Consider the following 13,347-nt stretch of genomic DNA (forward strand, 5'->3'; position numbering starts at 1 on the left):
TGCTTGCTCAAAATCCTAGCACTCAAGAAGAAAGCTCTCAAGTTCTAGCCCAGCCTGGGCTACAGAGCAAGACCCTGTATTAGAAAGGGGTTGAGGAGAGCTGGCTTTCAGTTCTTACAGTTTTACATACAGCAACACTTGCCAGTGTGTGTGTGTGTGTGTGTGAAAGAGAGAGAGAGAGATTTTTGTCACTACAGATGCATCTGGCAGTGTCTAGAGTCATCTCTGTTTAAAGCTGGGAGTGTCACTCGGCACCTACAGTCAGTCACTTGTCTAGCCAAAATCCTCACAAGAATAACTCGGCATTTAGGAACTACTATCTAAAATGCAACAGAATTTAGTGAGAATAGATCCAAAATAAAAAGACTGAATAACTTTACGAGCAGTATGAAATCAATTTCTGTACAATTTCTAGAATCAACAATACGTTAAGAAACTTAGGAGCCTGCAACACACAGATGAACTGTATGTATTACATGCAAATTCATCCTTGATGTGTTTTTCCCAAAGCTGCCCCATTTGAGTTTGTAAGGCCTGGAGAAGGTTTGTGGGGCCTGGGAAAGTATTGATTTTGCAGCATCTGAGTGTGCGAAACATGACAGGCATGCACACTTTTAATAAAGGAATGAACAATGCGGGATACTAACTGGACTTCTCTCTCTAACACAGCGCGGTCACTGTAGCCAGTGGTGTTAGAAATGACGAAGTGTCTTTGGTTCCACACAGAGTTATTTCTCACATCCTCTTTGAGAAGCTGGTCTACATACTGCAGCTCATTATCCCAAAGTCGAAACTCCTTTAAAAAAAAAACCAAAAGAACAAAAAAAAGTTAGAAATGCTCTATTATTTGTAAAACAAAAACAAACAAACAAGCAAAATGTCAGCAAACTAAAAAGGTAGAACTGAAGAGAGGGGTTATCATGGTGACAAGCAGCCAGTGATCCCAGCGTCCAGGAATAGATGGAGAAAGATTAGAAATTCAAGAAGAAGCAGAAGAAGAAGAAGCAGAAGAAGAAGAAGCAGAAGAAGCAGAAGAAGAAGCAGAAGAAGCAGAAGAAGCAGAAGAAGCAGAAGAAGAAGAAGCAGAAGAAGAAGCAGAAGAAGCAGAAGAAGCAGAAGAAGCAGCAGAAGAAGAAGCAGCAGAAGAAGAAGAAGCAGAAGAAGCAGAAGCAGAAGAAGCAGAAGAAGAAGAAGAAGAAGAAAGAGAGAGAGAGAGAGAGAGAGAGAGAGAGAGAGAGAGAGAGAGAGGTTGATTGAGCGAGCATAGATCCCACAAAGATACAAACTAGACAAACAGAAGTCAAAGGAAATTTAGAAGGGAAAGAAACAAAAATCAAAGTCACTGGTAAAAGACTGAATAACTTTACGGGCACACAAATTAATGAAATCTGGTATTGATATGTAACATTAAATACAGAGCAGCATCATAAGTGTAAATGCAGCCAGGAGTGGTAGCACATATCAGCTATCCCAGCATTCAGGAGGCTGAGGAAGGAGGACCAAGAGTTCAGGGATGCCCTGGGCTACAGATCGAAACCTTGTCTCAAAAACAAAACAAGAAAATTTTAGAAAGTAAATGCATGATAAAATTACTTTAAAACAAACACTGAACAATACAAACGTGTATTTAAATGTCAAGTTTTAATTTATGGTTAGGGCATTTTGAAAAAGTGAATATATATTTTTTCTTATTTGACACTAGCAAGATTAAAAATTTCTAAGCTGGTCCCTGATTTTAAAGTCATGGTGAAAATAACAAACTAAGAGAACATTTTGGTGGAAAGGTCTGTACTGATGGACAGTGGAGGGTGAGGACTGTTCGTGTGGCCACACAACAGCAAGCTCTCCCAAACACTGCCAGCCACCCCCAAACACCACTGTCTGAGAAACTCTGACTTACATACATTCTTTAAGTATTTTTTCCTTCATTTTTAATCTCTTGTGTATGAATGTTTTGCATGCATGCATGTCTGTGTACCCTGTGCGTGTAGACCAGAAGAGGGTATAAGATCTCCTGAGACTGGAGTTCCAGTTGTGAGTGGCCACGCTGGAGCTGGGAATCAAACTCAGGTCTTCTTCAAGAGAAGCAAGTGCTCTTAACTCCTGAGCCATCTCTCCAGCCCGTCCTACACAATTTTAAGGATATGTATGTACCACTTTTAAACTGAAGACATTCTTTCTTTTCCCATTTCTTGTTTGAGACAGGGCCTTGTGTAACTCAGTCTGGCTTGATCTCTGACCTTCCTGCCCCTCTACCACATGCTGGGATTCCAGGCATGCAGCACGGCACCTGAGGGACATATTAGTCCTTTGATTGTATTAAGCATATAAAGTGTGCAGATTTTCTTCAGTTTTCAGGAATCACTTGTCTCTTATTATAGTTGAAAATAATCTTACCTTCTAAAGATTGGGTTGAAAACATGAAACCATTCATACTGAATGTAAAAATGGAGAAACTTTAGTACTTTAGTTATAGGAACCTAAAAGCTACAATATAACTGAAGGGTCTCTTGGAATCCTTTGTCATTTAGAACCTCTGACAATTCAGTAAAAACCATACTTTGTAAAGCAGCTTTTCAAAGACACTGGTAATACTGTATTTAAGTTGCTGTGTTAGTAGACAGACATGGGTGACACATAGTTTTATGTTATTACAATTTTCTGTTTGCTTTTGTTGTTGGTAGTCACACTATATCACCCTGTCTGGCCTGGAATTTGTTATGTAGACCAGCCTGGCCTCAACTCAGACATCGGCCTGTGTCTGCCTCCTGAGTGTTAGGATTAGAAGTAAAACACTACCATGATTACAGTTTCCAATAAAAACAAAATAGTAGAATCTGGGGTGTAGCTCAGCAGGTAGACTGCCTCATATGCACAGGGCACTGGGTATAACCCCAGCATCACAAAAACCCGAGAGTAATGGTGCAACCCTGGAACCTCAGCACTTGGGAAGCAAAGGCCGAAAAAGGTCAGAAAGTCAAGATCACATTGAGCTACACAGCAGGCAAACTTGGTCAACATGAAATTCTGTTTACCCAAAATGACTTTTTTTTTTTTTTTTTGGTTTTTTGAGACAGGGTTTCTCTGTGTAGCCCTGGCTGTCCTGGAACTCACTCTGTGAAACAGGCTGGCCTTGAACTCAGAAATCCGCCTGCCTCTGCCTCCCAAGTGCTGGGATTAAAGGAGTGCACCACCACGCCCAGCCCAAAATGACTTTTTAAAATAATTAAAAAAAAATACAACACTGAAATATATTCTCCTTTAGTTAAATATGAAGACATTTAAATTTTTAAATAATATTTTAACTCTGATGGTGTGGGGGCACATGCTTCCTTCCAATCCCAGGACTCAGGAGGCAGAGGCAGGCAGACCTCTGAGTTGAGAGCCAGCCTGTTCTATATACTGAGTTCCAGGCCAGCCAGGGCTACATAGTGAGAACCTGTCTCAAAAAAGAGATATGATATAAACTTAATCTAAAAGTTCTTTAAAATTTACTAATACTTTTCTTTAACATGGAACTATTCACCATCATATCAAAGTGACTATAAAAGGCAACCTCAAGCAGGATGTCAAGTCTCACGCATATTCACAGGTGTTTAGTCACGTGGGGCATCATCTTTAAGAAAGGCCATACCTGAATGACCCACTGTCGATGCTGCCAGGCATGGTAATTCTTGGCATCCTGACTAAGAATGTCGGCAATGAACTCAAGCTCTTGAGAAGGATCTTTCAGCCATTCCACTAACACTCGCCTGTGGTGCCTGCCCAAAGAGGAAAGAGAAAGCACAGGTTAATACGAGCTACCGTCAGCTGCACTGAGTGAGGTGAAAGGGGACTCAGCAGATACAAGCTCACCCCTAATTCCCAAAGCTACCATCACAGTTAGCAGTGACAGCAAGTTGCAGCCCTGAGTTGAGAGGCACAGTGACAGATTGTGTACAACCAGGTATCTAGGGCATAGGTCTCTCAAACCAGACCTGCAACTACAGGAATCTTTTCAGAGCCTAGGCTTTTGTTCAGCAATTCTGAAGCACTGTATACGGACGAATGAGAGATAGGTGTGATACGAGTGTGCCCACTCTAATGAGTCTCTAATTAAGACCAGTCAGTTACCATAACTATGTTCAGAATGTCACCAGACAAGCAACTCTTCATTCTACCAGTTTGTAAGCAGAACTTATTTACTTCTGCCCTAAAAAATATGTAACTAGGACAAGTTACAATTCTGTCACAAGACAGTTTCTGTGTTAGAAAAATACTGTTTTATACTGAGTTCCATTTTCACAATTTTCCTGACACAGACTGAAAATTAAAAAAATTCACCATGGCTTGGTAGTCAGCTGATGACGGAGCATTTGCCTACTATGTGTGAGGCGCTGGGCTCCATGCCCACATGGCCAGGGAACAAACACTGGCTGGGTGGGCTAGCACAGTGTTAACAGTGGGACTAGGCTGGCGAGACCTCTGCTCCGTGAGCTGCACGCTGTGTGCTCTGAGTGCTGCACGCTGTGTGAACAGTGTTCAAGGGCAGGAGCGCCACCCCCGGACAGGAGACTCGGATGCTCCGGAAGCACCCACACCACAGGGATGGAAATTCCAAAGATCCATGTCACATAATATGAGGAAGGCAAGATGCTACCAGTGAGAAAATCCTACAAAGACGGACTTGTACATTTACTGTTAAAACTTTCCACGTCACTGAACCCTAACATTTTTCCCCGCAGGTTTCTAGGTAAGTTTTACGAAGCTGACTTCTTATAACACAATAACACAGTTGTCTCCTGATGCTCTGTGATTTCCGACTTTTCAGAGAGGAATGGCTTACAGCATAGTTTCACAGGGAGAATGAATAGAGCTCAGCTAGTGAGGGGCCAGGGTTTGCATGGCTCATGTTCTATTAGAATCCAAGCCAGGCACTGGGGCGATTCCCAAGGAAACCCCGCTGAGTGCTCTGCCCAGCAGCTGCCACAGTCGGTCGGCTCGGTCGGTCGGCTCGCTCGGGGCGGGTGTTAAGGAAGGGGTCTACAGCAGTGGTTCTCAGCCTTCCTAACACTGGGACTCTTTAAGAGTTCCTCATGTTGTGGTGGCCCTTAACCATAAAGTTATTTTTGTTGCTACTTAAAAACTAATTTAGCTACTGTAATAAAGAATTAGGCCAATGCCTGACATTTCTGATTGTTTTAGGTGACCCCTGTAAAAGCGTTGTTCGACTCCCAAAGGGTCACAACCCACAGGCTGAGAATCATTGCACTATGGTCAGCCCACATCTGTATCAGTGTTCATAAGGCCACAGGCAGGTTTGTGGTCATACCCTGTCTGTATCTTGAAGACTCCTGAGCTGGGGTCAGATGGAATCCTATGCGTGTCCCTGACTGCATGGCTCAGCACGTTTCTTTGCTTCAGAAGCCTCCCCCACAGGAAGGCTGTTCTCATTTCTTGCGCCCAGGGCTCCCTCACCACATAGCACACAGGAGGAGAGCTGGGGTCTGCTACTCAGGCCACCATCTCTGTGATGCGCACTAGGCCAGCTCTAGTCCTTTCTTTCCCCCATTTCTCCTTTTCAGCTTCTGTTCCCTGCTCTCCCACCACAAAATCTCTCCATTATAACCCTCACTCTCTGCTACACAATGAAAGCCCTGCCTGCTGCCATGTTTTCACAGTGATCCACGAAGACAGCTGGTTTTACTTGCTCTGTCATTATTAATTTATTTTTATTTTTTATTCTTTTTACATTTTTAGAGCTTTATTGTAGAAAGGCAGGGAGAAAGGAGAGAAGGTAGAAAGAGAGAGGCCAGCCATGGCCACGTGGAGAGAGGAGGGAGGGAGAGAGAGAAGGAGGGCTAGAGAGTAAGAAAGGTGTCGCTCTATCTTTAGAAGTCACTAGCTTCCCTGTATCTACAAGACTAATACACACTCTAGTTACATGAATATAAAGTATCAAATATAAGAAAGTTACTTATTAATACTGACTAGAAACTAGATTTTTCCCAATCTACTCTTGCTGCTGTAAAAACCGAAACTTACAATCCTATGAGGCAGTAACAGTGTGAGTGCAAAGCACTCAAGCCCCCAGTGCCATGCCACAGCAGTGACAGTTCCTTCTTGCTCCTCTTACCAAACTTGATAGTTTTTGGGCTGTTCCTCAATTATCGCAGTGATGTAGTTCATTTCCTCTTGTAGATCCTTTTGAAGCGACCTTAAGAGAACTCTCCGAAAATGCCTACAGCAAAACACCAAACACCCAACATCGAGTTACTTCACACAGCTGCCTAGTAAGAATGTCACACAAAGCTGCAAAACAGGAATACAACATACAGACACCAGGCTGGCACTGACTCTCCAAGGGTATATAACTACCCTCATTCAGACATCGAGAACTGGAAGAATGGAGCAGTTCATGTAAACAGAGAGGCCCACAGCAGAGGCAGACAGAAGAAGTAAATTGTTGTGCCTTAAGGAATGGGAAGATGAGTAACTGAAATGTTATTTTCAGGTAATATTCTGCATTCTATAATGAAAAATAAAACTGTTCCTTTTCTATAGGATGCAGTTTACATACATACACTATATAAGGAGCAGGAGCAGGAAGATCTCTTTGAGTTTGTGGGCAGCATGGTCTGCATAGTGAGATCTGGAGGTTTTGTTTGGGGTTTTTGTGTCTTTGTTTTTTATTTAAAAACAAAAAATCAAAAGAGTAAATGACAGAGGATCGATAAGGGATGAAGAGATACCGGGGTGTGACACAATTCCATGTTAGAGAGCCTGGGAGCGAATGACTTCCCATTACGTAGTAAAGTAAACCAAACAGCATCAGCAATCTCAGCTGCCTATGCCCAGCTCAGCAACAGTGCAGCGTGGATGCTGCAGGGCAGAGGCACAGGCCTGTGACAGCAGCTCCCAAGAAGTGGGTACAGAGGCATCACAGTCTTCCTCTACCACCCACTAAGTTTAAGGTCCACCGGGGCTATAGTAGAGTCTGCTTTATAAAACAAAAACAGGGCCTGGTGAAGTGCCTTAGAGGGGAAAGGGCATGCCATCATCAAGCCTGAAGGCTGAGTTCGGTTCCTCAGACCCACACTGCGGAAGGAACCGACCCCCAAAGGGTGCTGTGATATGTATGTGCATTGTACACACAGACACAAATAAACATAAGTTAAAAAAAATTAAAACCAAAGACTCTCTAGTAAAGGACATGTAACTATCCTGTGAGACACGGCTAGCAGGAAGCAGGACTCATTTGTGGTAAAAAAGAAGCACAGCTGACTCTGCAGCTTTCATAGCAAGAATTATGTCGACAATGCAGAAATCAACAGTAACACAGTGTTGTCTGGTACACAGAAGTCAATTCAAGAAACTGGGAACGGGGTTCTGGTAACAGAAAGCCCTGGCGCAGAGACTGTTGTTTTCATTCAACAGACTCTAGGGCGAATATATGAATTATTATTTTGATGGAAATTAGAGTACAGTTAAGAAAGCAGTCACTTGGACTCAAGCACAGGCCGGCCAGCAGCAACTGCTACTTACCACACTGTGTAGTTGGCCGCGTTTAACTCAATAGCGTCTCGGGTGAGCTTAAAGGCTCGTTCACTCCTCTCATCGCGCTGCAGGACAGCTCGGAAGTAATCATAAACATCTCTAACTGGAGACAGAGCACACAGGATGTGAGGGCCACTTTCTGTTTAACACTAGAACCACAGTATAAACCCCACGACACATTTGTGTGGGCTTTGCATGTGTACCATTTATAGACCAAAAAGTACAGTCAAATACCTGGATGGCTGGGTGTTTTACTACGGTATTAGCTTTGTGGAAACAGTGTCTCGTGTACTAGGCTATGTAACTGAGGCTAGCTTTGAACTCCTAATCTTGATTCCCAAGTGCTAGGGTTACAACTGTGTACCATGTCAGCAGATACAAAGGACGGTGAGTGCCACTCAGACAATGCTGTGTCACAGACATAACACATGAGCTAGGCACGTCTACCACATGTATTACAGGTCAATGTCAAACTAAACCTCCCAATGTCTCATGTAAAATTCATGCTGTAACAGATCTAAATAGGAATGGTTATGGGGATTATAAGTTTTATTTTTAATCTATTTCTCTTTGAGATATATAGGTGTTTTCTTTGACTTTGCTGTTTCAAAAACTGCTGCATAGTCTAACAATCGTTATTCCTGGTATTAACTATGAGCTAAACAGTGTATTAGCACATATGTAAGAAATTTACTCAATTCCTACAGGAATTGCTTTTACTGTCCTCATTTACATTTTTCTATGGGTGTTGACTACACAGAGGTTAAATAATGTGTTCATAGATAAAGATCCAGTAGGCGGTCAGACTCCAAGTCTGTGCTCTTAGCTCCCAACATCTTTCTTTTTAAAAGTGACTTATTTGCACTATGTGTGACTGTGTGTACTGAGGTATCCGTGGAGGCCAGAATTACAGGGAGCTAAGAGCTGCCTCATGCGAGCAGGCACTGAGGAATGAACTCAGGTCTTAGCTACTCAGCCATCTCTCTGGCACCCACCTTATACCATCTGCTAAGGTGAGTGCAGACCAGGCAGCAGAAGCCGCTCTCCGAGGGCAGGAGACGTGGCTCAGCAGTTAAGAGCACTTCCTGTTCCTACTGAGGGCCTGGGTTTGGTTGATGCTTGGTCACTACTGATGTAAACATTTCTGTGTAAGTATTTCTATTTCTTCTAGAAATATTACATGGAAATATTTCAGAAAACACTTTCATGTATTTATATATTCTGAAACTTTCCTTAATAGAGTATTTTGTTTTACATCTTATCTCATAATGCCTTCATCACAGTAAGAACTAAGTATTATTCTCTTTGCTTATCTTTTTCCCCTGAGATGGGTGATCATGTCCTGTGACCAGACTCAGTCTGCTTGTTGCTTTGCTGGGGATCAAATCCAGGGGCACTGCACATAGCAGGCAAGTGCTCTACCAGAGCTACAGCCCTACCCAAAGATTATTCGCTTACATTTTGCATATGGCTTATTTATTTTTGTTTTAGAACATCAATTTATTTTTATGTTCATTAAGGTATGAGGTATATCAACAAGATATAAGTATGCTTTTATCTAAACCCATAGCCAACAGAACAAAGCCTTTGAAGGAAGCATGGCAACACACTTTTTAGTCACACACTCAGGCCCATATATATCTACTGAGGCCTACTTTCAGTATCTAAGAGGCTTACAACCCGTCTTCTTTCTGTACTAGGACACATTAACTGTTCAGTACTACATTTTCATATTTGATATACGGCAACCCGCATACCATTGTTCTTCCTTTAAAAACACTTGTTACCATGACTTCATAATCAGTAAATGAATCAATAAATGATTTTGGCAGAAAGAAATGATCTTAGAAAACAAAGCATTAACTGGGAGTAAAAAATTTACACATGCAATCATACAAACACATAAAATTCAAAAAATAACTCTACATCTATTTACCCTTGCTGAGAAGGACAATCAACATCTGTATGACCTCCTAGTTACAGAAGAGTTCACATTCACGGTAAGAAAAGGCCACTTTGTTAAAGAAAACATCACTGCATACATTTTAACTGAGGCGAGGCGTGCACTACACAGCTAAAATACATTTTAAAATGCTGGTACTTGAACAACTAAAGCTTATTCTAGACAAAACAGTAATCCATCTGTTATATTTTAAATGCAAATTAAAAGCACAATGATACAATAGCTAGTATGTATTATAATGTAACATTCATTGCTTTGAATATCTCCATCTCCTGAATAAAATATGAAGACAAATAAATGACAAAGAAGATATTAACTCAGCAAAGTAATTCAGGTTCTTATTAAACAAAAATCTCTCACTTTTCTTATTATATGGTTGTAAATTTCAACTTTGTTAGAAGTTCAACGTACAGATATTTTCCTAATAAACATAAACTCACACTTTTCACTGTAGATGATCTGGACCACTGGGTTAGGGCCGTCATTCTGAGGCACTGGGTCTATATCAGCCCATTCTGCCCTGTCCCTGAAAACAGACATGTTCCCCATGATTATATGCAAACATGTTAGAAGAAAAACAATTCTGGTGCTTTTTTGTTTTTTGTTTCTGTTTGTTTTTAATTGGTAATAATCATTCAATCAAATGGAGATCTTAATATAATGGTTGGATTTTTCCATGCAAACCTCTGCCACTGTTTCACATATTAACATTTTAAAAATAAAACAGAAGACATCTTTGAATTAAGATAAATGAATAAGGGGCTGAAGACATGGCTCAGTAGTTAAAAGCACTTGTTGCTCTTACAGAGAGCCAGAGTTCAGTTCAAAGCACCCACATAGAGATTTGAAATTATAATTCCAGTTCTAGGGAATCTGATGCCAAATTTTCTGAACTCCATGGGTAGTGGAGCAAACGAACACAGACATACACAAGGCACACACACACATACAGCAAAATACTTTTTTTTTTTTTGGCTTTTCGAAAACAAGGTTTTCTCTGTGTAGCCTTGGAACTTGCTCTGTGGACCAGGCTGGTTTTGAACTCACAAAAGATCCACCTGCCTCTGCCTCCCGAGTGCTGGGACTAAAGGTATGCGCCACCACCAACTGGCTGAAAATGCCTATTTTTAAAAAAATAAAAGTTAATAAATCAACAATTTCAAATTTATGGTGTGGCAAAATGTGGTCTTCTAGAAAGTATCTAAGTTTTAACTTAAAAATTAGCCTCAGCCATTCATTTAGTAAGATTCTGAGCTAGTATTTTTTTTTTTTTAAACATGCACTTTAGTAGGAACTAACCTTTTAAACTCAAATTAGGACAGGGATATATCTCAGGAGGTAGAACACAGGCACAAAGTCCTACATGTGATACTTCAACACTCCCCCCAAAATCCAAGGAAGCATTATGAGTTATTGTCACTAGAGAGGAGGCCTGTTAGGGTTCCTAACAGGCAGAGGGAGGGCCTGGCATGTGGAGATGCCTGCCTAGCATGAGTGAGAGAAGGCTCTGGACTCTGACAATTGCCTAAGCCTGAATATGAGCTTTACAACTTCCTGTGTGAAGTCACTAATCTGCCTGGAGGTTTCTTCACTTATAAGACGAAGATAATGTTACCAGGCAACTTTGGAAGGCTACTTTGAGTACTTAAAACCTGCATAGCATACTGTACGCATGCTAACAATCCAGGGAACAGTCTCAAAACAACAGTATAACTGCAACAACAGGCGCTTCTGGAGACTTCCATGAACTGCTCAGTGTGGCCAGCCTTGACTTATATTCTTTTCTTCTCTATACCAATCAGTTACTGACAGCAGACATTTCTGGTACACAGTTAACCTTGAAATTGCATCCCTTATGTAAGAATATGGGGAAAAGAATGACCTGCTAATATATATATATATATATATATATATATATATATATATATATAGTTTGGAGAGAGGCATGGCAAACACGGTCATTTAGTTCTTCGGAAATCAGCCATCCGAAGAACATAATTCATAAATCAGAGGAGAGTTCTGAAGCTATGGGACCCCACAACCAACCTCAAGTCATCCAACTGCAGAAACCTCTATAATGTCTTTCACTCATTCCTGAAAGCCTGGCAAATGAGTCACCTAAAGGGTTTAGGTAGAACTACAGAAAACAGTAAGTACTTTTTGACAAGGAACTAGGGGGCATGGAAAGGAAGACAGAAGGGATGTGCACAGTGGCCAAGATGAAGGAAAGGCAGGAAAGTTCTCTCCAGGCAGCAGAAGGCACGCAAAGGCCCGACAGCGTTTGTAAAGAGCAGATCTGGCCGCTTAAGTGACATTATCCCGTGGCGAGCTGTCAAAAGGGCGCCTTTCGGATGATGCACGGCTCTCAGCAGGGCAGCACTGCGGGACCACGGAAGTGTCACCGCACCCTAGCTACAGAAGAGCGCCGCCGCAGCCTGCGGCCACCCGGGGCTGCGCGGCGCGGACTCAGAGGGCGCCCCCGTCCGCCGAGCTGCGGCGTCGTCGCTCGCACTCAGCCCCGGGCCTCCGGCGCCGCGGCCCGCGGGAGGGCGTTACCTGTACAAGACATAGGTGGGCGAGTCCAGGCTCAGAAACCCGTCGTCCATAGGGGACGCCGCCGCTTCCCCGGCCTCAGCCGCCATCTCTTCTTCCTGCGGCTGCTGTGCTGGCGGCGGCGGAGGCGGGGGCGGCGGCTGCTCCGGCTGTCCCGGCTCGCCGCCTGCCGCAGATTCCCCGACCCCCTCGGTGGCCGCCATCTCGCCTTGGTCCGCAGCAGAGGTGGTGGTGGAGGCCCCGCCCCCTCCGCGGCCCGCCCCGCCCCCCGGCGGGGCCCACTTCCGGTTCCTCGGGTTCTACCATAGAGGCGTGGGGGTAGAGGGCCCGGCCTGGAGGCCTGACCTGGATACCTACTGTCCTCGCTGCTGTGATTCCAGGCCCCCCTTACCGACCGCAGGTTTTCAGAGGCCTTTAGGTGCTAATTGGCAAGCAGTGGTATTAGTTGTTGTTTCCTTTGTTGAGTAACTTTTCTGTTTCCTTGCTTTTGTTTCTTTTTCAACGCTCAGGATGGAACCCGAAGACTTGCACATGCTAGGCATGTGCTCTACCACCAAGTTACATCTTCAGTCCCCAGCGGCCCCCTTCTTTTGGACCATCTTAGGAGTGTGAATAATTGCAAACGGTGCACAGCCAGTCACCTCTTTTCTCCCTCAGGCATCCACTTTAACCTTGAAAAGGTTTCACACTTTACATGTTTTTCAGTGCTAGGCGTTTATATAATCCTATAATAAAATAGCAGCATTTTATTAATCCAGGGGGTGTCTTTGGAATTAAATTTGGATCTGTGCGAGTAATACGCATATATGTTATACATAATGGGAACTCCTTTCTATATATAGGGAATAGATATATTCAATTAACAAATATTTACTATGCAATAGGCACCAGGTTCATTCGTAGCAGTGCAAAGACCATAGTGTCTGGTCACCATATATTCTAGGGAAGGTTCTTAAATCAGGACTGATTGAGGCAAAGTGGGAATAAAAGAGACTAATGTCTTTATAAGCATACTGTCCTTTAATTAGAAAACAAACAAACAAACAAACAAACCAAGGATGGTCATGGGCCTTGGAGGTTTTATAGGGTAGAAAAGGGACTTTTGGGATCCCAACAGAGATTGGTATGTGATCTTAGCAGAAGTTTCCCCCACACTAATAGCCCACAGGTGTTATCAGTCAAACCAACTTTTCTGTGCTGAGTTTCTCAATGCAGCTGTGCTAGTGATCAAACCCAGGATTTAGAAATGATACTATTGGCTGGGCAGTGGTGGCACATGCCTGTAATCCCAGCAC

The 13,347-nt window shown here is 42.9% G+C and overlaps 1 protein-coding gene across 1 annotated transcript in view; it reads right to left on the reverse strand.

Moving 5' to 3' along the window:
- Fnta (farnesyltransferase, CAAX box, alpha) overlaps positions 1-12,280 on the reverse strand; it is an 18,668-nt gene extending 6,388 nt beyond the window's left edge. The window contains exons 1-6 of the mRNA XM_021169807.2: positions 12,056-12,280; positions 9,940-10,025; positions 7,525-7,639; positions 6,116-6,220; positions 3,635-3,761; positions 648-796 (exon numbers count right to left, since the gene is read on the reverse strand). Of these exons, the coding sequence (XP_021025466.1) occupies positions 648-796; positions 3,635-3,761; positions 6,116-6,220; positions 7,525-7,639; positions 9,940-10,025; positions 12,056-12,255 (782 nt within the window). The 5' untranslated portion in view covers positions 12,256-12,280. The remainder of the gene's footprint in view (positions 1-647; positions 797-3,634; positions 3,762-6,115; positions 6,221-7,524; positions 7,640-9,939; positions 10,026-12,055) is intronic.
- Positions 12,281-13,347: the final 1,067 nt, after the last annotated feature.

This window comes from Mus caroli, chromosome 8, assembly GCF_900094665.2.
Source record: "Mus caroli chromosome 8, CAROLI_EIJ_v1.1, whole genome shotgun sequence".
In the NCBI taxonomy this organism is placed as follows: Eukaryota; Metazoa; Chordata; class Mammalia; order Rodentia; family Muridae; genus Mus; species Mus caroli.